The sequence below is a fragment of the Daphnia pulicaria genome, chromosome 6 (genome assembly GCF_021234035.1).
Source record: "Daphnia pulicaria isolate SC F1-1A chromosome 6, SC_F0-13Bv2, whole genome shotgun sequence".
Classification (NCBI taxonomy): Eukaryota; Metazoa; Arthropoda; class Branchiopoda; order Diplostraca; family Daphniidae; genus Daphnia; species Daphnia pulicaria.
In genome coordinates this window covers 6,409,358-6,434,484 of record NC_060918.1, presented here as the reverse complement: position 1 = coordinate 6,434,484, position 25,127 = coordinate 6,409,358, and the positions used below count along the sequence as shown (strand labels likewise).

Below are 25,127 nucleotides of genomic sequence, written 5' to 3'. Positions count from 1 at the left end.
CTTGAATACCTCCGAACCCACTACCGAGAAGTGGAGATACCAAATGCGAGTAATCGCATGATTCATGGGTGTACCATCTTCAGCAATGGCGAAGGATGGCTGTATAGTACAAGAGAGGGAAGTGGAAGTCCTTGTGCTTCTTCTCTTTCTCTTTTTTTTTTGTTCCAGTCGCATTTCTCATGACTCCCTCCGTCCGCTTGCGTGCGAATACCGACACCCCATCGTCCTCACACTCTCCAATCGTCGCCGCGCCATATAATGCTGTATTACCTACCCAACTCCCCGTGCTGCCGACAACTCATTTGCATCGTGGCTCTGCTGCTGGCTTGGATTCCTGTCGCCTTTTTCCCATCTATTAGTTTGCCGGGCAAACAATTTTTTTATTTTTTGGCTATAGGCTGGTGGATGTGGTGAAAGGAAATGATGAACACTGTACGTACATTCTCTTTTCGTCTTATGGAAATGAGGGGCTTCTAGAATGCTATGTGCACTCCCGCCAGACTTGTATATTTCCTTCCCAGAAATATGCAGACACAGTTAAATGAAGGGGCTTATAAAAACTGTGATTTTTACGAACGAATAAGTTTTAATTTCAGAGTTGGAAAAGAAAAATAATAGGAAACGAAGTATATGTATTTATATGTGCAAACACCGTTAATAACTAGTTTTTTTTTCGGCTATAGACATGAAATCGTTAAAAAAGGAAAGATGTATACTTCACGTATACACCTCAATCATTAAAAAAGAAGTAATTCAATAATAATAGCATAAGCTTTCGAAAAAGTGAATTTCCAGATAGGTTGTGTAATGGCGGCCAGTATAAAGTTCCTATCGGAACTAGTTGAGAGAACCGATGGATATAGTACAAAATGCAACTTATGTGGAACAAACCGACACACTATTTTTTTTTTTTTTTGCAAAAAACAAAAGGAAGAAATTATGTAATCAAAAACAAAACAAAAAAAAAACGCCAGTAGTTTTTATCTAGAAATATTGCGAGATTTTACAGCGGATCAAAATGATGATCGAATCGACGTCGGGGTTCACAAACGAAGCATTGGTTGGTGTGGTGGTGGTGTGGGCCAAAACGGTAGGATTTTTCTTTTTTCTAATATACAAAAACCGCCTTTTGTTTCCCGCTTTTTATCCAACTCTTTTCGGCGTTTTCTCAATCTTTCTCTCTCACTCGTTTCATTTTTCCTGTTTGGTTCAATGTTTTTTTGTTGTTTTTTTGTGTGTGTGTTTCTTTTTTAGTAGGCATTGTTGGAATGGGAGGAGCCAGCTTGAGCGTGAGCTTGTTTGTTGCCAGCAGCGAACGTGGAAGAGCTGGCGGATGCGGAAGCCGAGACACCTCGGCCGCCCGACGAGGAGGACGAAGCTCCGGCGCTGGCCGAAATCTGGATGCCAGAGCCGGAAGATGCGGCGCCGGAGGAAGCCTGCTGGCCACCGGCCGACGGCGGAACGACGCCAATGTTGGCATTCAGGCCAGTGAACTGGCCGCTGGAAGCGCACTCAACGTCGTGCCACCTGCGTGCGTAATTTTTTATCAAAATATTTCCATCACTTCCGCTCAATTGATAACTTATATCAATTGAATTTTTTACCAGAGGCAGGCGAAGCTTTCCTGGCTGAAGATGGTTCCGTTGGGGCACAGGAAAGAGTTCTGGAGGACGCTGTCATCGGCTCCGACGGAGCAGACATGGAACACCTGGCAACGGGCTTCCTCGTCGGCGTAGTATCCTGCATTTTCATTACGTAAGCCATGATGAGATTCAATTCAATTCAGCTGAATGATTTCGTTTTTCAAATAAATGTTGACTTACCATTGATTTTGCCTTGGCAGGTGAAGGCCGTGGTGGGGATCTTGTCAAAGATGGGGTAGTCCAATTCCGGTTCTCCTGCAATGGATTCACGGAAATCCCAGAAGAGGATCTCTTCTTCGGAGGCGGACAGAACCGGCTGGACACCGGGTCTTCGGGTGGTGGCGGCAGCCGTGGGTCTGGTGGCGGGTCTGGTGGTGGGTTGAGCCGGTCTGGGCGTGGTCGTAACAGGTTTAGCAGTGGTGGGGAACTTGAGACCAGTTCCTTGGTTGCTGCTGGGACCGAAATCGAGCGGGTTCTCCGGAGCCGGGTAATCGTAACCTTCGGTGGTGGTTGGTCTGCCCGGGGCTCTGGTGGTGACGGCAGGTGGGAGATAATCCAAAGCAGGTGTGGTAGCCTTGGCGGTAGTGGTCCTCACGGGCACCGTGACGGGGCGAGCAGTAGTGGGGGCTGGACGAGTGGTGGTGGGAGCTGGGCGAGCGGTGGTAGGGGCTGGGCGAGTAGTTGTCCTGATTGGAGCAGCGGTGGTCGGCTTGGGGCAGTTGGGACCAACGGGGGCACAGTTGGGACCTAAACAGAAGGGATCCACTTGGCAGCCCACAGCTGGACGAGGAGTAGTGTAGGCAACAGTGGTAGCTGGGCGGGTAGTAGCTGGGCGGGTGGTAGCTGGGCGGGTGGTAGCTGGGCGGGTGGTAGTGGCTTGACGGGTAGTAGTAGGAGCTGGGCGAGTGGTGGTAGGGGCTGGGCGTGGGGTGGTGTATGCGGTAGTAGCAGCCGGACGGGGGGTGGTTCTGATGGGGACGGTGGGTGCTGGTCCGCAGCCTGGGCCAACTGGACGGCAATTGGCACCGACACAGTTGGGATCAACTTGGCAAGGGCCGAGAGTGGCTGGCCGGCGTGTGGTGGCAACATCGACGGGTGGAAGGTAATCCAAAGATAGCGTCGTGGTAGCCGGGCGAGCAGTAGTAGCCGGACGAGTGGTAGTGGGAGCTGGGCGAGCGGTTGTCGGCGCTGGGCGAGTAGTTGTCCTAACTGGAGCAGCGGTTGTCGGCCTTGGGCAGTTGGGACCAACGGGGGCACAGTTGGGACCTACACAGAACGGATCCACTTGGCAGCCCACAGCCGGACGAGGAGTAGTGTAGGCAACAGTGGTAGCTGGGCGAGTGGTAATGGCTGGACGGGTGGTGGTAGGAGCTGGACGGGTGGTAGTAGGAGCTGGGCGAGTGGTGGTTGGGGCTGGGCGAGCAGTGGTGTACGCAGTTGTAGCAGCCGGGCGAGGAGTGGTCCTAATGGGGACGGTGGGTGCTGGACCGCAGCCTGGGCCAACTGGACGGCAGTTGGCACCAACACAGTTGGGATCGACTTGGCATTGGCTGACCGCTGGGAAAGTTGGGAACGTTGGGAAGGTTACCGGGCGAGCGGTAGTAGGTGCCGGGCGAGCAGTGGTAGGGGCTGGGCGAGTGGTAGTGGGTGCCGGACGAGACGTGGTGATAACCTCCTGCCCAGGCAAATTGAATGGCGGCTGAGGTACCGGGTAAAAGTATCCGTTGGTCTGGCCGATGCGACCGACGCGTTTGCCAATGCGAGCGCCGAATTCCTGGGCGGCGCTGCTGGCCAACAAACCAACTGCAAAACCCCATACAATATCATTCATTTAAAAAAATAATCTCATTCGAAATTACCGACAAATCAAAAATGGAATTTAAAATTAAACTGAAAAGAATTTCAACGAGGTACAGCGGCGAGCAAACTAAGAATTTCACCGCCGTCGACTCTGACGAGCCAACGGCGGTGTTGTTGTCGTCGTTGTGGTTGTTGTTCAAACACACACACATCATCAGCTCAGTTAATAACTTACCGATGCACAGTAACAAAGTATTCCTCAGCATGGTGAAAAATTTGTTGCTAAAAAAGTGTTGGCACTGTTTTTTAAAAAATGTCTTGCGATAGTTGCTGGGCTGCTCGTACTCTACAGGCGCACACCTTTGAAATGAGGAGAGCGCTGAGATGTTGTTGTTCGATATACGACCAACTGAATGTGATGCCGTTTCACATCGGCGTGACGGGCTTTTATACACGTCAGTGAGGGAGAGAAGGGAGTTTTATTTTACTATGAAGAAGAAGAAGAATCAGAAGAAGAAGCCCTATACGCTTGCAGTATCACTGCCGCCGTTCACCGCCGCCGAGAGTGAGAGGCATCTTCTTCTTTCTTCTTCCCTTTCGCTTTCTAGCGCCTAGCTGGAAGGCGTTCCTTGATGGAATGGGTCAGAGATGAGTTTCCAGCTTATTCAACACACACACACACACGGCCGCGCGCACAGAGAAAAAGTGACGGGAGAGACCAAGAAATGAAACAAAACACAGAAAGAGCTTGTGCAGCGTACGTAGTACAATAAAAATAAATAAATAAATAAAAAAAGGAAAGGAAAGAGATCGACGGGGTTGCGCGCAGTGAGTCTACACTACGTAGACGTACACACACACAGCAGAGAGACGAGCTACAATACACAAAAGGAGGCGGTTTGGGAAGGTTGTTTGATGATAATGATGATGGTCCTCCGAGGCGGTGATGATGATGATGATGATGGGAAAATATGAGCAAGAGGGGGGAAGCAACTAGTCGGGAAAAAAAATATTTCGAGGCCTATGCAGAGGCCTATAGGGGGGAATAAAAAACAATATTTAAAAAAGAAAAAGGAAAATCGGATAGGGGGGTCGCTTTGGTTCGAGGAAAGACACCTGCTGCAATGACCTGGAATGGAACGAAATTTTGAATCTTCCATCTCGTTGGACGAGTGAAACACGCGCATTCATTAACGAGCCGTCCATTAAAAAAAGTTGACCCCGGCTCTCGGCTGAGTTCTATCATCTTCCATCAAAGTTGATGGCGCCATCGTTTCATCCCAAATCTATATAGTCAAGCAGATGAGCTCTCCGCTTATTTTTTTTGGGGGGGTTTTCTCTCTCTTTCTTTCAGCTCGCCATGTAAGGAGTCAGCAAAACACGCTGGTTCGCGCTTTATCGGACGCGGGAACGTGCGTGAAAGTGAATTTGAAAATAATAATAAAAGATTTAAAACGAAAAAGGCGCTTAATATTTCAGCATTTGCCGTGTTTATCTTGAGCCACGGACAGCATCCCCACGTTACAGATATGCACATATATGTCTATAAAGATAGCGCTGGGCTTGATCCTAGATGCTTCAACGGGGTCGACTAAATATCGCAGCTCGCTGTGGACGGGAAAAGAGAATGTTGCATGACAGGATTTCGCTAGAGTAGGTCTATAGTCTACAACACAATGGCGAGCTTCTTCAAGCGGATAAACACTACACACACACACACACACAACAGGCATATAACAACATCTAAAAGAGCAATATAACAAGAGAAATAGAAACGATGTTGTTTGAAATCAAATTTTCAATTCAACAAGGGAGAGGGGAGTCAATCATATAAGGCCGCCACGGGGAATGTTGTATTACCCGAGCAAGGGGTCGGCGAGAAGATCACAACTTTGAAGGGGAAAAATCTAGTATAAGAAAGGAATTATAACCGAAATAAAAATTGAGATACCGAACAGGAAAAAATAAATAAAAAAGAGAGAACGGTGATGGGGGCAACACATCGCATGTGGCCGAGAATGAAACAAACGAAAAAAAAGGGGGAAACAGAAAGAAGAAGGAGAAGAAGGAGAAAACATCACGCAATATAGACACAGAAGTATATATCCCCCCATGGTAAAAAAGGAAAAAATGAAAATGGTAAAAAGGTGAAACGTTGAAACGTTGAAATTGGATAGAAGCAGAAAAGGAAGAAAAAAAAAAAAAAGAATAGAATCGACTCGTCAGAGTCATGGTTTCACTTTCACTTGGTTAAAGTAAAAATGTAAGGCTTATACAGTGGACGTTACCTCAATGGCAATGGCTGGGCAAACAATTCGAATAATGCGCAGATCCGATTATTTAAAAAAAATAGAAGAAGAATACAGCCCTGGAACATATTTAATGAAGTATAATTTTAAATAAGCGACGAGTAGAAAAAAATAACGGTTAAAAAACCGATGCAGATATTTAAAAAAAAAATCTGATTAGACTATGTTCCTGAATCCTGACGGAAGATGCAATCCTAAGATATGATCCGGCAACGTTTTATTTGTATTCGATAGAGGTAGCAGACTTAAAGTTTTAGCCTCATGTCAGTTTTTGTATACGTGAAAGAAGGAGATTGGCGTGCCATCAAATAAACTCCAAGGAACCGGAATTCTTTGCAATTTCATTGAAAAGGTATATTTGAAGTCTCACATAATAAATTTAGAATATAAGGTGGAAAGGAATCGGAATTTCAACGGGTTACCCTACGAAAGGCAACAGACTATAGTAGTACCATATTTTAGGTATAAAATCGACAAATGCTGAGCGGACTTGTAGTCTAGCTCATAAGCCCTTCAGCCCGATATTGCCGTGCACACACATACGAATGGTGGAAAGGTGAAACGTTAGAAACGGGATAGATGTATGAGCGCAGAAAAAGAAACAAAATCGACTCGTCAGAGTTTCACTTTCACTTTGTTGTCGTATATACGAGCGGAGGGGGGATATTTGTGTGTGTGTGTACGTATGTGTAATTCCTACAACCTATGCACACACATTCAGGGAGAGAGAGAAAATGAGCCGAACCCGTTTTTCTTTTCCAAGTTGCCATATACCGCGCGCATCTCTGCCATTTCTGACACGGCGCGATGATGCGCGTAATTGTGTATCCAGCAAGAGACACAGGTGCTCAGGTGGAAAGAACCCCAAAAATTCGAAATCGGCGCTGCTGCTCACACACTATTAAACAGTACACACACGGGTCGGCGCAGTGTAATCATTAGCATGGCATCCATTTCCCCAACTTCCCACCGCCTGCCAAACCACCTTCGCTACATACATACAGTAGAGAGAGAGAGAAGACGATCAGAGAGAGGAGGACGAAACCGATGAATTCAAACTCTCCATTCTCTATGATTATTATCTTTCTCCTTGTCGGCTTTCTATTTCCACCGTGATTTTTCGTTTCTTTTTTCCTTTTTCAACCCAGCGGATGAACCAATCTTTTTTGGAAAGAAGTTTATAGTTTGGTTCTTTTCACCTATGATAGCAACCCCAGTATAATTAGACCTATCGGAATCGAACGTCATTTTCCAGCCTGGTGGTATTATTATTATTATTACGTTATTGCTCGGAATGATGAAAATAATAATCGTCCCGAAAAAAAAATAAAACTACTGCGAAGCAAGAGCATAAAGACGTTGCACGATATTAGTTAATAGGTTGATGGCAATGTCACGATTTGGATGCGCCGTCCGTCCGTGAATCCGTTCCCGTTTTCTCTCTCACCTTTCTCTCATTCTTCCCGCCGATCGGCACACCGTAGAAGAAGAAGGCCCCAATGAGGTGTGTTCCGTCAGAGACTCACCTGTGTAAATTGTTCGTTTTTCCTATCTCGTATTTTTATTTAATTTTATTTTTTTCGTACATTGCAGCAGCCGTTCGATTCCAAGGATTTGCGTGAGTGATGGACACTTCTCCTCTCACTCCACCTGGAAGAAAAAAAGAAAAACTACGAGGCCATAGAACATACCATGGTGCGTGATGACTGGCTTTTTTCTTTTCAGGGGGGGATATGGGCGAACGTGTAATTGCTGTGCTCTTTGTTGCCTCATCGTCCTCCTAGTCACAAAATCATTCAGAGAAAAAGGGAAAAAAGAAAAAAGACTGAAAGAGATGTTTATCCTGGAATGCGCGTCGTCTTTTATTTTTGGTTGCGGTTGATTCTTCACGACGTCGCCGGGAGATGAGAGAGAAGGGGATACGAAACAATTGAGAATATCCAGTAAAGAAGAAGAAATAATATGATATATAAATCCTCTCCCAACGTGTAATTGATTGCGTATACGACGTGTCGTCTTTTTCCCTTTCGCTTCATTAAAACTATTTTCCAGCGCACAAGTCGCTCATCTAGACCAAGGGCGTCTGCGTTACAAGGTTTTGAACGTGCTTCCACATTGAATGTCGTTCTCTTGTCTCTCGCAGTCGCGCAAAAACTATCCAATAAAAGAGAAAAAAAGTTGACATCAATTTCATTTTCGACTCCAAATTTTCAATCGAAATCCTTGACCAGTCCAATGATGAATTCAGTCGTCAGGTTTTATAGAAATTTTTCGCTTTCTTCCATTTGCGTTTTGCCACCTACGTAATCGATAACACTCTGATGTGTAGTCCCATAGCCACCTCCTGTATGTGTGCAGGTACATACATAGTATTTGCATAGCGAAATCGCTTTGAATTGAATTGCGTTGAATTGTTTAAGTTGCGCATAGTTTATTTCGGAAACCGAAAAAACAACGCACGCCATCTCGCCATAAAGTTGACACACATCACCGGTGGTGATCTATGCCTTTTGTAAATAATCAGCATGGAATAATAAATCGAAAGGAAGGAGATGGAGGGAACGGGAACCGGAGGAGGAAGGATGTTCGATCTGTTTGGATCATCGTCCTATCCTCGTCCTCATCATCATCATCTCCGTCGAGGAAAATCATGTGCCAAGTCTTTGTAAGATAGAAAAACACGACGGGTGTCGATCTGTCGGGAGCTGCTGCCCGACGATGAGCCATCAGAGATCCGGCCGCATCAACAGTCTCTCCTATATATGATTCACATCCCTTCTCTTTTTCACGTCGTCGTCTTTTCTGTTGGCAACGGGAAGCTTCTTCTTTCTTTCTTTCTTTCCTTTGATGTGAGGCGATACACGCGTGAAGACGGCAGCAGCAGCAGCGTATCCAATCTCACAGCACCGGTTAGGGTTTCTTTAGCTTAGCAACGACTGAAATGGCCAAAAACTCGTCTGGCAGAAATTGACGACTTTCTCAACGCACCGGTTCTTCTTCTTCGAAATTGATTCGAGAAAAACTAAAAGAAAGAGAGTCTTGTGTGTGTGTCACAAATTTCAGAGAGAGAGAGGAAGGAGCTGACTGATTTGAAAGTCTCTCGCGACCATTTGCATCCATCTGCTGTTGTCAATGTCAAGGCTTGGTTTCTCTTCACTTTTATTACAGAGTTGGCCGAGCGTGAAAAAGAAGAAGAAACTTTTATTTTTCGAGAATCCCTCTATCGCAGCCTCTATTGACACCTTTTAAAGAGAGAACCAGGATTTTGGTTTTTGGGAGTTGCTGGTCCATACATTTCCGTCCTTGAATTCTTTTTTAACGTTCGTCCGCAAGTTGATTTTTTCGCATAGCGACGCCATAAGCCATTTTCCCCTCTCTATCAGAGAGTTCTCGTAGTTTTTCAATAGCTCTTTAGAGGCTGAAGTTGTGTGAACTTTTACTTTTTTTTTTTTTTTTTCATTCTACGAATTGTATAATAACTCTCGGAATACGCTAATTTCCCCCTCGGAGACGGCTGAACGAGGAAGTGAAGCTGGGGTAACTTTAGTTACCGGGGAACGTGAAAATTCAAACCAACCCAAACCAAAAAAAGAGACAAAGACAAAAGGAAAAAAACAAAGAAACCAAACAAAAATCACGATTGCCGAATTCGAGTCTGTCACGATGAGCTGAAGATGCTCACGGTCAAAAGGGTTTTCGTCTCCCGCGCTATCTGCCCACGTCTGCGTCCTCCCTCCTACACCGCCTCCTCCTGTGCTGCCTTCCAAGTTCTCCCAGTCTCCAAGGCCGGTCTCTTCCGCGTTACAAGGTCGCCCACCTTTCCCTTCACATAGTCTTGAGCTAGAGCGTGAATGTCAAAAACACGATTGCGGAGAGCACTGTAAGAGTTTCCAACAGGGAGCGGAGAAGAGAGAAGGGGATGCGCATGGAAAAAGGACTGGTTCTGCCGTGCACATTTTTGCATTACACACACGAATGACCGTGAATTGCGCGACCCCGTTGCTCATTAACGAAATCTATACGCAGCAGGTCGACCGAACGAAATGGACAGTCATCCAGGACGGCTGACGGAATGTCGAATCCTCTCGTTGGAGGGCGCGACATGAGCAACAAATAAGGAGAAGAACAAGAAGAAAAGAATGAAAGGGAAAAAAACCACATGTCACTTTGTATTTATTTATATTTTGATCACCTTAAAAGGTATAAGTAAAAGGGAAAGAAGATGTGCGTAGGAGTGTGCGAATGACAATTTTGAGCGGGTTGTACTACAACATTGCAAACTTTGGCCGCCATTGTCCGTCTGAAAGGATTTTCCTAGCGTCCCAGTTTCTGGTTCCAACAATAAAAGTTGCAAACACTAACCACTGAATAAATGATGACTATACGCATTTCTTTCTTACTCTGAAAAACTTGCTCATTAGCGAAAGATTTACAGCATTACATTCCAAAGTAGACCGCCAGACGATTATTATGAGATTTCATTTGTTTGCAGAACTCGTTTTCTAATTCCCTTGTTGGGGTCCTTGAGGATATTGTGGCGGTTTCGGTCTAAGAGTAATTATCTGCGGGTTTCGTGCAAATTTGTACTTTGATCTTAACTGTGGTTAGAGGGGCTCAGTGTAAGTTGATGAGATACAAAATAATCCGTTCGCCGGATGTCCATCGTGGGTGAGAAAACCGCTTCGATTGTTTTTGAGCGGTTTGAATTTTTTTAGGGTGGTCGATTTATAATTACTATCGATATCTTGAATGAAATGATCAATTAGAAAATTATTAGTGTCGTCTGCTCTTAAGAGTCGTTCTTCTTAGAAATAGAGACGAAGTTTAAGATTATAAAGTTTAAGATTATGAAGAAAACGAAACGAATACTGTTCTGGTTTTACGAAAATAAAGCAACAAATAAAATTACAAAAATGTGATCGTCGTGTGAATTCTGATTTCGCGGCTTTCCAATTCTCCATGCTCTCCACTAGTAGATGCTGTTTGGCGGGTAAATAAAACTAAGAATGTAAATGGAATAGATATGGGACATTAAATAGCCAAGAGTTAAACCTGTTTTTGAAAACAGTATTTATCATGTAGCATTTATTTAGTATCATATATAGAATTTATCATGTGAGCTCCCTGTCGATGCATGTGTCAGTTTGTTTGCACTATGTAACTTTTTCTTTGTGTAGATTTGAGACCAGAGCCAGCCACCATAACCACAAGATTTACACATTTTGCTGGTGCTGGTATTATTGACCTGTCGTCAGCAGCAATCTCAGTAACATCACTTGGGTAATAATTTTTGTTCTTTGATTAACCTGTAACTGACTGCTAGATATTTTTACGATAAATGAATTGCATATAAAATGTAATGTGTTACAAGGAAATCTTGAATTCCCCTGTTTATTAATAATTAGGGTTGACCCACTATCTCATTTTAAACTATTCCTTGCTAATTGTTTCTGTAAATACTTTTCATAACTCATTTTTTATTTTCCATTTAGATAACCCTGCATCCCGTTTGATTGGAGAAACAACCGATGCCGACCGTGTTACGGATCTCTTCTTCCCCTTTCTTTAAATCCCCTATGTCCTCGTGTACGCCCATGTGAGTGTGGGTGTATTCACGAGGACGCGGGATGCCCTTTCTCCAATCCCGACTGGTGGATTCAACTTCTCTGTGGATGGATGAGGATGAAACACTTGTGGAAGCCTGGCCGTATTTCCCAGGCTAGAAGGTAGGAAACAATTATCTCTATTCTTCCTTTTTGGCTGTTTGATGGCGCTGGTTATAAATCGTTAGATAGTACGATTATTCCTGAGCTAGACGGTTATCTGGAACTGTTTTTCTCTTGCCGTTTTTGTTGACTCAGTTAGGGTCCATTAAATAACCAATGGAAGTGGTTGCTCATATGTGTAGACTGCAGATCAGGCCCAGTTTTTTTTTTTGTGCCTCACAACTTTGTCTTGTGGGGGTAAACAATCCGATTTTGAAATATTTTAACTTTGAACACTTCAAGCTAAAATGCAACGAGAACATTTCAATGACCAAGAGTTCAACCCTGGTTATTTAGAGTATACCTTCTCTTTTCGTTCACGACCGCGGTCGCCAACTTACTTTTACCGCGTGTCGTCTTCTTTATTCTTTTCTTAGCGAGTTGTCCCACTTTGACATCGACGTTAAACACGTTTGTACGTCGCGAAACGTGAATATTATGTCGTTGACGGTCGTGGATTTTTGACTAAACGGTCCTTACAAAGAGCGACTGGAGATGCGTATCATGTTCTCGGTGAAACTCGTGAGTGACACGCAGAGAGAGAGAAAGAGAATGAAACATGAGAGAGAAAAGACGGTCGTAAAATTAAAAAAAAAAAAGGTAAAAGGTAAAAGAAGAAGAACCCTGGCCACCGGCGGTGTTTGTTCGTCAACACGACAAAAGAAAGACATAAAAATGACGACACCGACGATTTTGGCATGTTTTTATTGCTTCATTCAAGTGAAATTCAGTTTTTGAAAAGAAAGAGTCCATCTCGCGGAATAATCGGACAATTGAATCAAAGTCAAATGAGAAATTACTCAATCAAGTTTGACACTTTTATTGTATTCGTTTCGAGAATGATAAAAAAAGTCATTACTACGGCGCGTTATTGAACGGGTGTACAGTAATAGGATTTTGGTGTAGACGGAAATTGATGGCGAAGACGTGAACAGAATTCGTTCACGCACAACTCCAGTTCATTGTATCGATGCGTTTGACTCGACAGGAAGACCTAGTCCAGTCAACATTTTTCTCTTTTTTTTGGGTTGTTTTTCAAAATCCTATGGGACGTTCTTCTTGGATGATTGTTGTGTTTGGAAGGATTCATCTATTTTGTTTTTTAAAAGTATGTTACACACGCATCGATGGAAGTTGGGGGGAGGATATAGGATATGAGGGTGAAGGGTAAAAGGGGAAAGGCAGTAAGACGCCTCCGTTTCCGTACGAAATATACATGTTGCCGCACTAAATTTGATGGAAAGCTTTTTGTATGTATAATAGGTATAAAAAAATACCGGTTATTATTATGGGTTTTTCGATTTGTTTTTTCTTTTGAGGGGGGATGGGGGGGGATCATTTCGCAATATTATGTCATGGCTGCATGGACAGTTGTCTTCCTTTTAGCCATGGCACTGTGCGTTGGTGGTACGCAAAACATTTCGAATTATTTTCATTTCTTTTTGTTGTTGAAGGTGGGGAGTTGTTGTCGATTTTCCTATTGTATCCGTCTCTTAGTACTTTTGTTGAGCGACAGAGGAGCTGGCGTCGGGAGCTTCGTAGAGGCCGCTAGGTGCCTGCGGAAGAGTAATTTGAATAGCCTGGAAAAAAGTGAAATCAAACGATTAACAAATTCCCTACCAAATTATTTTTTAAATCAATTCAATACCTCTTGGGCGGGCTCGTCGCGGATGGAAAGGATAACTGGGGCGGGAATTTCAGCCGGAAGCTCTGGGATAATAACAGCCTGGACCTCTGGCGAGGCAGCGGCCGCTGATTCGTAAGCGATTTCAGCGACTGGCGCCACAAAGGCGATTTGTTCTTGTTGAATTTCGACGGCAGCTGGGACCTCCACAGCGGCTGCGGCTTCAACGGCAACTGGTGCGGCAAAAGACTCGGAAACGGCGGCAGCCTGGGCCTGGATGACCGGAATAACAGCCGGTAGTTGAACTGCAAGCACGGCCGGTTCGGCGATCTTGGCCGGCTCGGGTGCGGCGGCCACTACGACGGCCGGAGCAGCGGCGGCAATGACCACTTGCTGCTGTTCGGGCGAGCGCTCTGGCACTTTGCCAATATTTTCATTGAGTGAGAAAAAATCGGAACTCGTTGCGCACTCAACATCGGGCCACCTAACCAAGTCGACAATGAGTTTCGAATACATTCAAAACTGTTAAAAATTCGACCGTACCACTGGCAGGCAAAGTTCTCCTGGTTGAAGATGGTGCCGTTGGGGCACAGGAAGGAATTCTTGACGGATGGCTCATTGGGAACGGCTGTGCAAACGTGGAAGACTTGGCAACGAGCCTCAACATCGGCGTAATAACCTTAAAAGAGGAAGAACAGATCGGTTCGTATCGGTCATCATTGCGTCATCCTTTTTTAAAATTTTTATGACGACGAAGGGCCATTCCATGCCTCTAGGCATTGGAGAAAAGCCGACAGAAAGCTGTCATGGCCATTGACTCTCTTTGGGCGCTTACCGTCAATCTTGTCGTCGCAGGTGAAAGTTGTGACGGGGATCTTGTCGAAAATGGGATAGTCCAACTCTGGCTCGCCGGGAATGGACTCACGGAAATCCCAGAAGAGGATCTCTTCTTCCTCTTCAGTTAGAACGGGCGCCACTGGCGGTGGTGCAGGGCGAGGCGTTGTAACAACAACAATGGGAGCCGCTGTGGTGGTGGTGGTGGTGGTCGGAGCAGCTGTCGGGAACAAGATGCTCACCTGTTGATTCTCGTTGGCATCGGGGAAAAGTGGGTTCTCAGTTGGCACGGGCACTGGGCGAGAAGTCACCGGTGGCAAGTACTCTAGAGGTGGCTGGGTGTAGACTGTGGTAGTTGTTGGTGGTGGTGGTGGTGGCAGAGTAGTGGTCGGGGGTGGTGGTGGTGGCAGAGTGGTGGTCGGGGGTGGTGGTGGTGGTGGTGGCAGAGTGGTGGTGGGAGGAGGGACATAGACGGTAGTGGTAGGAGGAGGAACGTAGACGGTAGTTGTGGGTGGTAGAGTTGTGGTTGGGGGTGGTGGAGGTGGCAGGGTAGTGGTCGGGGGTGGTGGTGGGGGTTGGGTAGTTACCACTGGTGGCAGGTACTCGACGGGAGGTGGAGGAGCCGCCGTAGTTGGTGGTGGTGGTGGAGGAACGTAAGGAGTAGTAGGAGCCGAAGTAGGAGCCGCAGTTGTGGTCGGCGGTGGTGGCGGGAGCGTCGTAGGAGCTGCAGTCGTCGGTGGCGGAGGGCTGGGCGTCGTGTACTCTTCTACGATGGAATTACAATTAAATAATAAGAATAGAATAACGTCAATAAAGTGCTTCACTTACCAACGACTGGCGCCACAGGTGGAGGTGGTGGTGGAGTTGTCGGCGCAGGTGTAGGGGCCGGAGTGGTTGGCGCAGGTGTAGGGGCCGGAGTGGTTGGTGCCGGTGTAGGAGCCTGAGTGGTCGGCGCAGGGGTCGGTCCAGGCAATTCAAACGGCGGAGACGGTTGCGGATAATAGTATTGCGCTTGGACGGTAGCCAAAGCGACTGCAATGGCACATAGAAAACAAACAAACGAAAAGAATATTATGTGATTAGCATTATCGACTGGTTGATCGAAATCAACTTAAGTCAAAAATATCCATGGCCATTTTGCATTTTTCGTTGTGGACCAATAGGCGCGTTGGATTCACTTTTGCTTTTTGCGGCGTCACGCCATAGCCCTGATGATAGGTGGACAAATACTCCCACGCTAAAGTAAATCTATTTGCGGGTGTCGAATTTCTGTAAGCCACACTGCATAAACCCCCCCCCCCCCTCTCAATCCATCATGGCGCAATCCATTCATCTATCTCTCTTTCGGCCAGATCGATTGAGTGCTGACAAATGACGTCTCTCGGCTTCACGCACCAAATTGCAAAATTCAACCTTGAATCCTGTCCAGAATCCTCCAAAATATTTTTTTAAATAAAAATGAGGGTTTGACGCTTTCCGCGAATCTAAATAACAATCGTGACTGCGTTTTCTCTTGTTGAACCAGCCATGCAAATTCTAGCCCCGGAATGGCTTTTTTTTTTCTTGACGATGCCACCCGAGAGAGAAAGACAAATGGGAATGGACGATGAACTGGTCGTCGTTCGTGATGAATGGGCGTCCAACTCTTGTCAGTTTCACATAGGGAAATTTTCGATTGTTGTCGGTCTGTTACAATGTTTTTTGACAGGGGAGGAAGTAGTAGCCCGCGCCGTGCCAGAACGGAAAGAATTTTTCAAATCTCCTAAGCTCGGTACAGGTACGGTATAATTGTTACCTAGTAGCAACCAGACGTAATCCCTCATTGTTGGCGTGTGTGCGTGGAGCGTTTGTGCGTGATTGACTCTGCGTAGGCGCTGCGGGTGGAGCGGCACTGGGGTGGAGGGGGCTGGAGTTTTTCTCCGAAATCGACAGGGGAGCGCAGAGATGAAGGAAACTGACGGACGTGATGAACCAGGTGCCGGTCAGTTAAGGTGGAGGATGGACTTTTGGTCGGCTTTCGATTTCGGTGTTTGTCTCTCGGCCTGCACCGTTTAGAGCGGGAGAGGAGAGATGGAGACGAGAGCGAGAATGAAACCGAACGAAAAGGTAACTTTCACGACGACGGAGTTACTGTGAATTCCTAAAGCTCCTACGCTCTTCTTTTATAGTTGGTGGCTGAGTTAAGAGACACACACACACACACACAGACACACACACGGAGAGCCGAAACGGCTGCGGTCGGAAGGGACCGCTGCGGCGGGAGGGGAGGAGGGAGGGCTGGAGGGAGAGATTCTTCCCGTCAAAAAGACCAAAGAAAACGAAGGGAGGGAGGGAGGTGGTCACGGCGGCGGTGGGGCACTGGTTCACTGGCACAAGAAGAAGGTGGGGAGGAGTAGGAGGGAACTGATAAGACGCCAACAGAGAGGAGAGACCGGGCCCAAGAACTGGGGTACTGGGGAAAAGCACATACCTGCTGCTGCACCGGGGAGGTTCCCTCCCGTTTGGATTTTCCTTTTTTTTTCTATTTTTCTTTTAGAAGATTTTATTATTTTTATTATTTTTTATTTTCTTTCATTTTCTCTTGATTCGTTCTTCCTTCATTTTTATCGTCTTTTTCTTTCTCTTTCACGTAAGAAAAAAAAAGGAAAAAGTAAAAAACGCTTTCGGTTTCGTTCTTTTTCTTTTCTCTCCTTTTCTCTTTCATTCGCGTTCGGTTGGACGGACATGCCAGAGTGGCATTTGAGCTTCAGGTTAGCAGATACGGGACCGATAAACAGGTTTTTATTTTTCTTCTTCCCCCTTAATCATCATCCGCTTCATCATCAGCATGACAAGCGCTGCCAGACTGTACTGCACATCCAAACAGTAGGGATTGTATAATGCCTATGGCATCATCACATGTGTATAAATATCGGCTCTCTCTCGGATTCACCTGTGTCTCACCGGTGTAGGTAAGAAAAGCAAACACGAGTTCAACAGACAGTAAACGAACGGGCAGACCAAAGTGGAAGAGAGAGAAAAAGAAAAAAGAAAAGGGGAAAGCAGCTCAATAATAACGAGAAGAAGGAAAAACGAAGTCTGAAGAATGAATCTGCTAGATACTCTGTTTTGACGTAATTGAGCCCAACGCAAACTCAACTCAAGCTCAAGCTGCATAGTCGAACCGCATCACGATTTCGCTCTTTTGTGCCTCATTTGCACACGTCGGGGGCACGGGGTATGTGTAGAGAGAGATGTTACCCAACTTGTGCCTTTTAGTCGTTTCTCTCTTCTTTTCTCCATCTTGTTTTGTGGGCAACGCACAAAACAGGTTGGAGAGAAAAAACCTTGAACCGACCGACCGAAAAAGGACGGCCGGCCAAACTTTAAACAACTAAAAACATCGATCCGCTAACAACGAAACCATAGCAGCGCAGTGCGCGTAGCCTCGGCAACAGGTGCCGCATAATATCTGACGCGGCGGGGGAAATTGCTTCTCTCTCGCGGTCGATCGTCCTCGGATCCCCACTTTTCTCTGCCCGCAGTTTCTTTTGAGACTCTTTTTTTTAAATTTTAATTTTAATTTTTCTTCTTCTTCTTCTTCTTCTGACGAGCCGACCAATTAATGCGCATTGTAGTGTAATATGCAGTCGAAGCAGCCGAGGGGACGAGAGAGATGTAAATGTGTACAGGCGATTCACGAGGGACTTTGAGAAATTCAGGTAAAGAAATTAACCTGATTACGTTGATGAGCCGAGCACAAGGATGAATATCTCTCGCCCGCCTCTATATCGTCTTTGTGTGTGTGTCTGTGTGTGTGTTTCGTTTTCTTTTCGGTTGAGGGCAAAAGAAGAGCCACGGCCACTTTCACTCTTTTAATTTCTTCTTTTTTCGTTTTCTTATTTCGTTTATTTATCTTCTCTCCTTTTTTCCCCGCTTTTGTTTCATACACTTGATTTCATCGTTTTGATTGAAAATAAAAATCTTTCTCCTCTTTTCTTGCGGCTCTTTCCGACCTGCTGAACCGGGGCGCCGTGATAGATACGAGAGCTGCATCATCTCGACATTAGGTTGATGCTATAGGCTCAGTATCTCTTTTCTCCCATCATTTTTTTTTTTCTTGTATTTTCGATGCACATGCACATCGGCATCGATCTCCGATTCTTTTCGGAATGCGCCATGGGGGCAAATCAGAAATCGGATGATCGGCTGTTGTTGGGCTGCCGGCGGACCCCACCGCGGCGGTCTCGTCTCAATGGCTCCCGATTTGCATGTCTTATCATATCCCATCCAGTTGTTGTTGTTGTTTTTCCTTTGCCACACAATATGCTATTACGTTTGAATTGATTCAACATTTTGATCTTTTTTTATGTAACTCGCTGATGTTTCGTCATAAGGTTTTTTGCTAGACGTCCTTCCCTAAGTCCCTTATTCCAAAGTATAATTCAGGTCACGCCCCGCCGGCTACGGTAATTGATTGAATTCTGCGTATAACTAGTCTATCGGTCGACTGATAAAATCCAGCGCTCCCGAATTCCTTTTCCCCCCTGTAATTATAAACCCCCAGAAATAATAAAAACAAAACAAGAGCTAACCTCCAAGGTAAAAATCATCTTTATCACGGACGTGGTTTACTAGCCAATTCACACCGCAACAACACAAGTACAACAACAACAACGTACGTGAAAAATCTTCTCTCGGTCGGACGGTCAACTTAATACGAAAGCAATTAGAACAAAGACAACAAAAACTGGAAGGTTATAGTTATTAGCAGAGGCCATCGCCAACCTCGTACATACATGAGAACGTCAGGTGTAACTTATATTATCCGACAGCCGTTCGGATGTGGATGAAAGATTTTCAGAAATTTGGCAATCAAATGGAAACCGGCGGCGGGACATTCCGCCAGTCAAAATTTTCGTCGCTGTTTAAGTGGACATGACCAGCATCTACTTTCCTTTTCCTTGGGCCATCCCTTGGCCATCAATGCCCGGCATTCACGCTATTTCAGTTGTTTTTTTCTTTTTAGATGCCCTCGCAATATTTATTGTCATTTGCGATTCCCATTTCGTGCTATAAAGCGTTTCGCAATGATGACGATGGGGTCCGAGATGCTGATGTGATTGACTCACGCCGTGAAATCCAAAAGGTCACACTCGTAAATGTCTTCGCAACATCACAAGGGGTAGGGTGGGCACCCAACCGGACATGGTGAAACAGAAGTTGCGCCATCGGGGTTTTTTTTTTTTTTCTTTGTTTTTCTTTAGGCCCCAACGAACTCGACGATTTATACAATGTTCGAATTATGCAAAATATAGGTCGGGAGCGAGCTGTGCAATCACGTGCGCTTTGTCGGCTAATAAAGCAATGTCGCACACACAGCGAATTACAAACGAGTGTGCAGCAGTGCAACTATATGGGCGCTTCTGGCGACCTTACATAAGAGTGGGTGGGAAAATTCGAGTCGATTCCGGTTTTCCCGGGCAAAAAAAAATGTTGGCCCTTCATTTCCTAATAACTTGAGGCGAATTCTAATCGTTTGGAAGACATTGTCGAATTGATCTAACTGCGCGTACATTTTGCGTAATTATCCAATCAATTCACCAGCATTTGAATCAGACAAAGCGAAATTCCGGTCGGATTAATCAAATCAAGTCGCTAAGTCACAAATCGTTTATTATTAGAGAAAAATAGGTATTTTACACGCGGGAGAAAAAAGAATACTATGACGTTAGCCATTTGACAAAATCATGACCGAATAAATCCATATACGTACATGTCCAGCCCGAGACAACCGTACAGTCTATATACTAGTTTGGTCGTTTATCAGTTGAGCATGTTGACTGTTGGTTGGAACACTGCTGGACGGGGTGGAACATTCCGGCGATATCACCGAGCGTCGACCGATTCGGCTGGAAATCGGGTCCGCGTTCATCTATGGACATTTCGGATGACTCGACTCGAAGAGTTAATACCTAAGGGGAAATCCGAGTCTGTATCACAAACTCTCGTGCGTATATATAATATAGTGCTGGCCAGAGCCAGAAGGGTATAAAGAAGAAGAAGAAGAAGAACTGTAACCATATATATACTAGCGCGCGCATCGTGCTGCTGGACCATTCAACTCAAGGTTACGTAAATCAGACGTGCCGGGCTTGCCGGCGGCTGGCCGCTGGCCCCTCTCTCATCTGCCTTTCACTCGGTCGGGTTATTTTACGCCGTCATCAATCAGCCGACCGACGGGCGTCGTCGCTGGTCGACCCCAACTTCCAAAGGGCCAGTTGAAGGGGGGTTATATAGAGAACCCCGGTCGTCGGGGCCGGTCACACGCTAGCAACACCCTTTTTTTTCCCGATTCTTTTCTATATATTTTTTAAGATTGTCTCTTTTTTTTTCTTCTTGTGATTCTTGTTCCATTATCATTCCTTCCTTTTGGTCTTGCTCGGGACTTTTTGAAAGCAAACACGAAAACAATCTCAAATTGAAAAAATAAAAAGGGGGAAATTTTCCAAATCAAATCGTCCAGCAATGGGGGAAAAAGGGCGAGAGAGTTGATAACATACACAACAATTAAAGACTCTATTATTTTCTTTTTGGGTGTATTTTTCCAACTGCCGGACATTTTTATATAGGTGTGTTTATCCCGATGTGGTTTCCTTATATCGCTCTCGAATGTGTGCATTCATACGCGGCTTTTTTATTTTAATTTCCCCCCGTTTCATTTCATTCGTCCCCCGTCAACTCCGGTAAACTCGTTCAAAGTCGTGTCGACTGATATGTATAACCTTGGTGATGGGGTGAACTGATGACCGTCTTTCGGATTAAGAGTTTCGACCTTCGGAAGAAAGTGGTGGCTCTCAGAGGAGCCAAACGCGACAATAGCAAAGAGATCAACGCGCAATGAATCGAGATCATCATCTTCTCCTTCTTCTCGAGTCGTTTAACTCTTTTTTTTTTTTTCGGGAGAGAGTCACGATAAAGTCTTCAGGCAGTTCACAGGAGAAAATAAAAAAGGTTAGAAACGAAAGGTGTTGTCTCATCTGATCTCGGAATCCCGAAAATGTTATTTAAAAAAAGAAATGAAAAGTGAAAAATAGACGTCTGGAGCCTCTGTGCCGCCGCTCGAGGGAAGTTGCGGCTGTGCTTCCCGTTCGAAATCACCTGCTCAACTCTTTTATATACACGGAAAAAGATCTGACGAGGTCTCCCCGGCACATCACGGGGTATAACGTCTATAACAGAAAATAATTCAAAAATAAAAGAAAAAGAAAAAGAAGAAGATTGCTGTCGAGACACGGGAGCGGGAGAAAACAGGTTTTCTCGTGTGTGTGTGTGGACCTTAAAAAGACTTTCTCCTTCTCCCGTTTTCTTCGTAAATGTTGAGAATCACGTTTTTAAGATCCGGCTTTCATGTCTTTTTATTCTGATTTAAAAACATTTTTATTTTAGACATTTTATTCCAACGTCGCGTCGGTCGTCGTCGGTCGTCGTTGGGGTTGTTGTCAGTTTTCATTTGATTCCGTTTCGGGTCGTCGCCTTTTCTTGACTGAGAATTCGTGTTTTTCCTGGTCCGTCTCTGTTGTTGTGCTTGTTCCAGCGCTGGTTTGTCTGGTGTTGAAGAACTCTTGTTTCATGGCCACCTGGAGAATCTTTTGGGCTTCTTTCTTTTCATTTTTATTCAATTCTTATTTCTAGCGTGTTTTATTTTCATTCGTATAAAGATTCGATCGTATCGTCCATCTTTTCCCCCCCACCCGGAACCACGCAGCGAATGGTACGGACAAGCCAAAAATAAAAACAAAAAGAACCGAAAGAGAAAACGGAATAAGGAAAGAAAGAAAGAAGAAGATGGTCCTTTTCTCCAATGTTTTTCTTATGTACGTATAAGACGAAGGCGGAAAAGGTTAGAGACGAGGAAAAACCCCCTGGTAGACTCACTCACCGCCGCAAAGGAATTGAGCCAATCGCATCCAGACAAGAAATCCTCTTGTCTCTCTTTTTTCTTTTTTGTTGGATGGTCTTTCGATGGATGGACGATAGTCGTCGTCGTCGTTTTCTTATAGCCATAAATATTTGATACGCACGTGATCGTCTGATAACACAGCTCGGACTATCGGGGCGATTTGTTTCTTCCTATAGCGCTGAGACTGGGCTGATGTTGCCCACCTGTTCACGACGGACTCGTCCCAAGTCGATTTCCAGTTTGCTCGTTTATCCGCTAACGATCCGTTGGACGCGCTCATGGCTCCCACTAAATCATCATTTGTATAGTCGAAAAAGAAAAAGAGAAAATATCTTGTCCATGTCGCCGGCCCCTGCAACCCACACGTGTGCAATTCATTTCATTCCGTCTAGCTCTCCTCGACACACACACACAGTCCCCGGGAGCCTTTTTATTTTTCCAGCTGCTGAAGATATCCGTGATTTATTTAGACGCTTATCTTTTGCGAGAAAACAGAGAGATAAGACACGGGAGCGAAAAGAGACAAAAGAAAAAAAAAGAAATAAGTTAGACATGCAACACACACACACATTTAAGCCGGTAGGAGATTCATACAAGTGATAAGGCTCATAAACAGTATTTGAACACGACCAAAAAAAAGTCAGACTAAATAGGTATTTGAGTTTTCCCTTTTGCCGTTTGCTGTCTGGTGCTGCTCCTGCGCGTAAGCCCTCCTGGACTTTTGAGTGGGGATGACGTGAATGCAAAGTGACAGGGACCGTGTGTGTGTTTTGTTGAAAGGATATAGCGCCAGCTCGACAAGGTAAATATGCAATGAGATAGACAGACACGACGACCGAGAAAGAAACAAATAAGACTAAGAAAGGAGGAGAGCCACAGAGCAGATGTTGGTTTAGTCTAGATGCCATATTTTACTCCTACGCGCTCTTGTTTTTTGAGTAATAATTACGTACAATTCCATGATAATTTTGATAATTCTGAAGATTATTCGAGTTCTTATGCATCATGCAAATTTTAGTTTGAGACATTTATTCGTCCTACGTCAACTGGACTCTTTCCATTTCGTGTCATCCAGCAAGGGGGGGGGGGACATTTAAAATTGCCGAACAAGTGAAAACCTTTTTTTTTTTTTTTCGTTGAAAAGAAATTCATCGCCATTTTACGCAATCGCTTTAGCGAAAATCAAAATTCTGGCGAAAAGAATAGGACTATATCTCTTTTGTCTGAGTTGCTGTCAAGGGGAAACGAAAGAAAGTTCGGGCCGGGGAGAGAATTCAACTTTCCATTCTCGGCGGGCGATGTTGGTATATAATATGCTTAGCTTATATTCTATGTAACATTTTTCGCTGTTGCCGGCCCGGCCGGCCCGACCTTTCCTTCTAGCCGGTTCAACCGAGAGGAAGAACAATAACAGTACCAGCCGATATAATGTAAGCGAAGAAGAAGAAGAAGAAACTATAGACGATGCACAACACACACAAGAGAGAGAAAGAGAGATGACAAGGCCATCCTTTTCGTTCAACACCCCCGTCGGGCGTTATTATTGTTCTTCCAACTGCATGTCCTGCATAAATAAATCGACACGAGATTCTTCTTCCACTTCGGGGGGACTTGCGTCGCTTTGTATCGATCTGTGTCGTTCTTCGTGACCCCCCTGAATGTGCCGTTACGTCTAGCGCGCCGCGTTTGTCTCCAATTTCTTTTTTCTTCTTCTTTTTATTGAAAAGATAGACAGACCCATAGCTGGCGAAACTCTCGACCAGACTATATAATATAATATTTTCGAGGAAAAAAAAGGAAAAGATGTACCCGACGCCTTCAGACGAAGAGAATCACGACCCGAGTCACTCACGCTATTGCCTATTCAATCCTCTTTGCCGCTGCCAAGGTGAGATTTTTTCTTTTTTTTATTTTTTTGTCACCCGAATTTTTCGAAAGCGTGGGCTTTGACAATAGGTACAAACGACGCGACCGAGTGATCAAATAAACAAATTGGGGCTATTGTCGTAGCAGCTTCAATGGATGTCGCAGTTGTCGCTTCTCTCTCTTTTTCTAGTATATCCGCCGCCACGGTAGGTCAGCCCAAATTGGAGGAATTGACATATTTGTGCGTTTTCGATTCGGATGACAATTTTTCAAGTCAACCGGTGCAAGGTGTGTAGAGGACAGTCTAAATTACCGCATGTAATCTCTTAATCATTTTTCATTTTTTTTTTTTTTTCAGGTTCATAAAGGCGACCGTGGTCACGTCACTGGTGCAGAAATTGAATTGACACGCACGACATTCATTCATCATCAAAAGGATCTCCCCCCCGCAATTGAGGCCAGCAATTCGTATAAGAAACTCAAGTGCTACCATAAGCGGAATCGATACCGGATGACTCGACCATGACTGGACGAATTTGTTTTGTTTTTTAAAGAAGAAAACCCGAATTGCGTTTGCTGTTACAGATATACGATCGATTTCCAAAAATATATATGTACTCTCACTCGGTTTACGCTGAGAAAAGACAACCTTGAAGATTGATATGTCACAGATGACAAATTGACAATAACGACGTGTGTGAGAGAGTCGGTTGCGTCGTAATGATGACCAGCACGCGGTCGGGCGGCATTTTTTTTTTATGTTTATTTTTTTTTCCCATTCTGAAAATGTGACAATCTGCCCTGTAATCCGGCCGCAGATTGCACAATAATAAGTCTGGATGGAGAGGGTATACGAGCGAGAGTCACGTTTATTCCATTATCCCAATCTCCCCTGCAGTTGTAGGTCATCTGCTCATCACCACCCCGCGGCCTCCTCATGATATTCTTTAAATTACAACTTTTTTCTTCACATTCGACTCTATATTATACCTATACGCAACCATCCTTTCTTGTCGTCGTAACTATTTTTTTTTTAATGTCGATATTTATGCAAGCCCCCGTTGTTGGAAGAGTTCCTATAGGGATCGACCCAGTTCTTTTTCATCTTCTCAATTCTTTTGTAAGTTTTTTTTTCAAACTTGTGCCTATATTTTTTCATTTTCATTTTCATTTTCTTTGTCCTCTGTTGTTCATCTTTCGAAAAGCAAGTTCCACTCACGATACACCTTCGGCGCGTGTGTCTTCATCTTTGTTTGTTTCACTTTTTCTTGTCGGCTGTGTAATCAAAACGACTTTGTGTCTGCCCAGGAAAACAAGAATAAAAATAAAAAGCCATTGTTTTTT

General features: G+C 44.9%; 1 protein-coding gene and 1 long non-coding RNA gene across 7 annotated transcripts; one reads left to right on the top strand and one right to left on the bottom strand.

Moving 5' to 3' along the window:
• Nucleotides 1-784: 784 nt before the first annotated feature.
• Nucleotides 785-16,129, bottom strand: LOC124342372 (mucin-2-like). 3 transcript variants are annotated; one of them, XM_046795348.1, is made up of 6 exons: nucleotides 15,771-16,129; nucleotides 14,804-15,007; nucleotides 14,166-14,741; nucleotides 1,824-3,017; nucleotides 1,605-1,740; nucleotides 785-1,527 (listed from the first exon to the last, which is right to left on the bottom strand). In XM_046795348.1, the coding sequence occupies exons 1-6, from the start codon at nucleotides 15,796-15,798 to the stop codon at nucleotides 1,251-1,253; spliced, it is 2,415 nt and encodes an 804-aa protein (XP_046651304.1). In that variant the 5' UTR covers nucleotides 15,799-16,129; the 3' UTR covers nucleotides 785-1,250. The 3 variants fall into 3 exon arrangements, with proteins under 3 accessions (XP_046651304.1, XP_046651305.1, XP_046651306.1); XM_046795350.1 differs by lacking the exons at nucleotides 785-1,527; nucleotides 1,605-1,740; nucleotides 1,824-3,017 and adding exons at nucleotides 12,322-13,097; nucleotides 13,166-13,625; nucleotides 13,685-13,820 and having other exon boundaries at nucleotides 13,977-14,741; nucleotides 15,771-16,128; XM_046795349.1 differs by lacking the exons at nucleotides 14,166-14,741; nucleotides 14,804-15,007; nucleotides 15,771-16,129 and adding an exon at nucleotides 3,679-3,876 and having other exon boundaries at nucleotides 1,824-3,446.
• Nucleotides 5,567-25,127, top strand: LOC124342374. 4 transcript variants are annotated; one of them, XR_006918794.1, is made up of 6 exons: nucleotides 5,567-6,104; nucleotides 10,930-11,032; nucleotides 11,245-11,478; nucleotides 23,645-23,805; nucleotides 23,874-24,071; nucleotides 24,142-25,127. It is a non-coding gene; the product is annotated as an uncharacterized LOC124342374 (long non-coding RNA). The 4 variants fall into 4 exon arrangements; XR_006918792.1 differs by lacking the exon at nucleotides 5,567-6,104 and adding an exon at nucleotides 10,615-10,742; XR_006918791.1 differs by lacking the exons at nucleotides 5,567-6,104; nucleotides 10,930-11,032; nucleotides 11,245-11,478 and having other exon boundaries at nucleotides 22,452-23,805.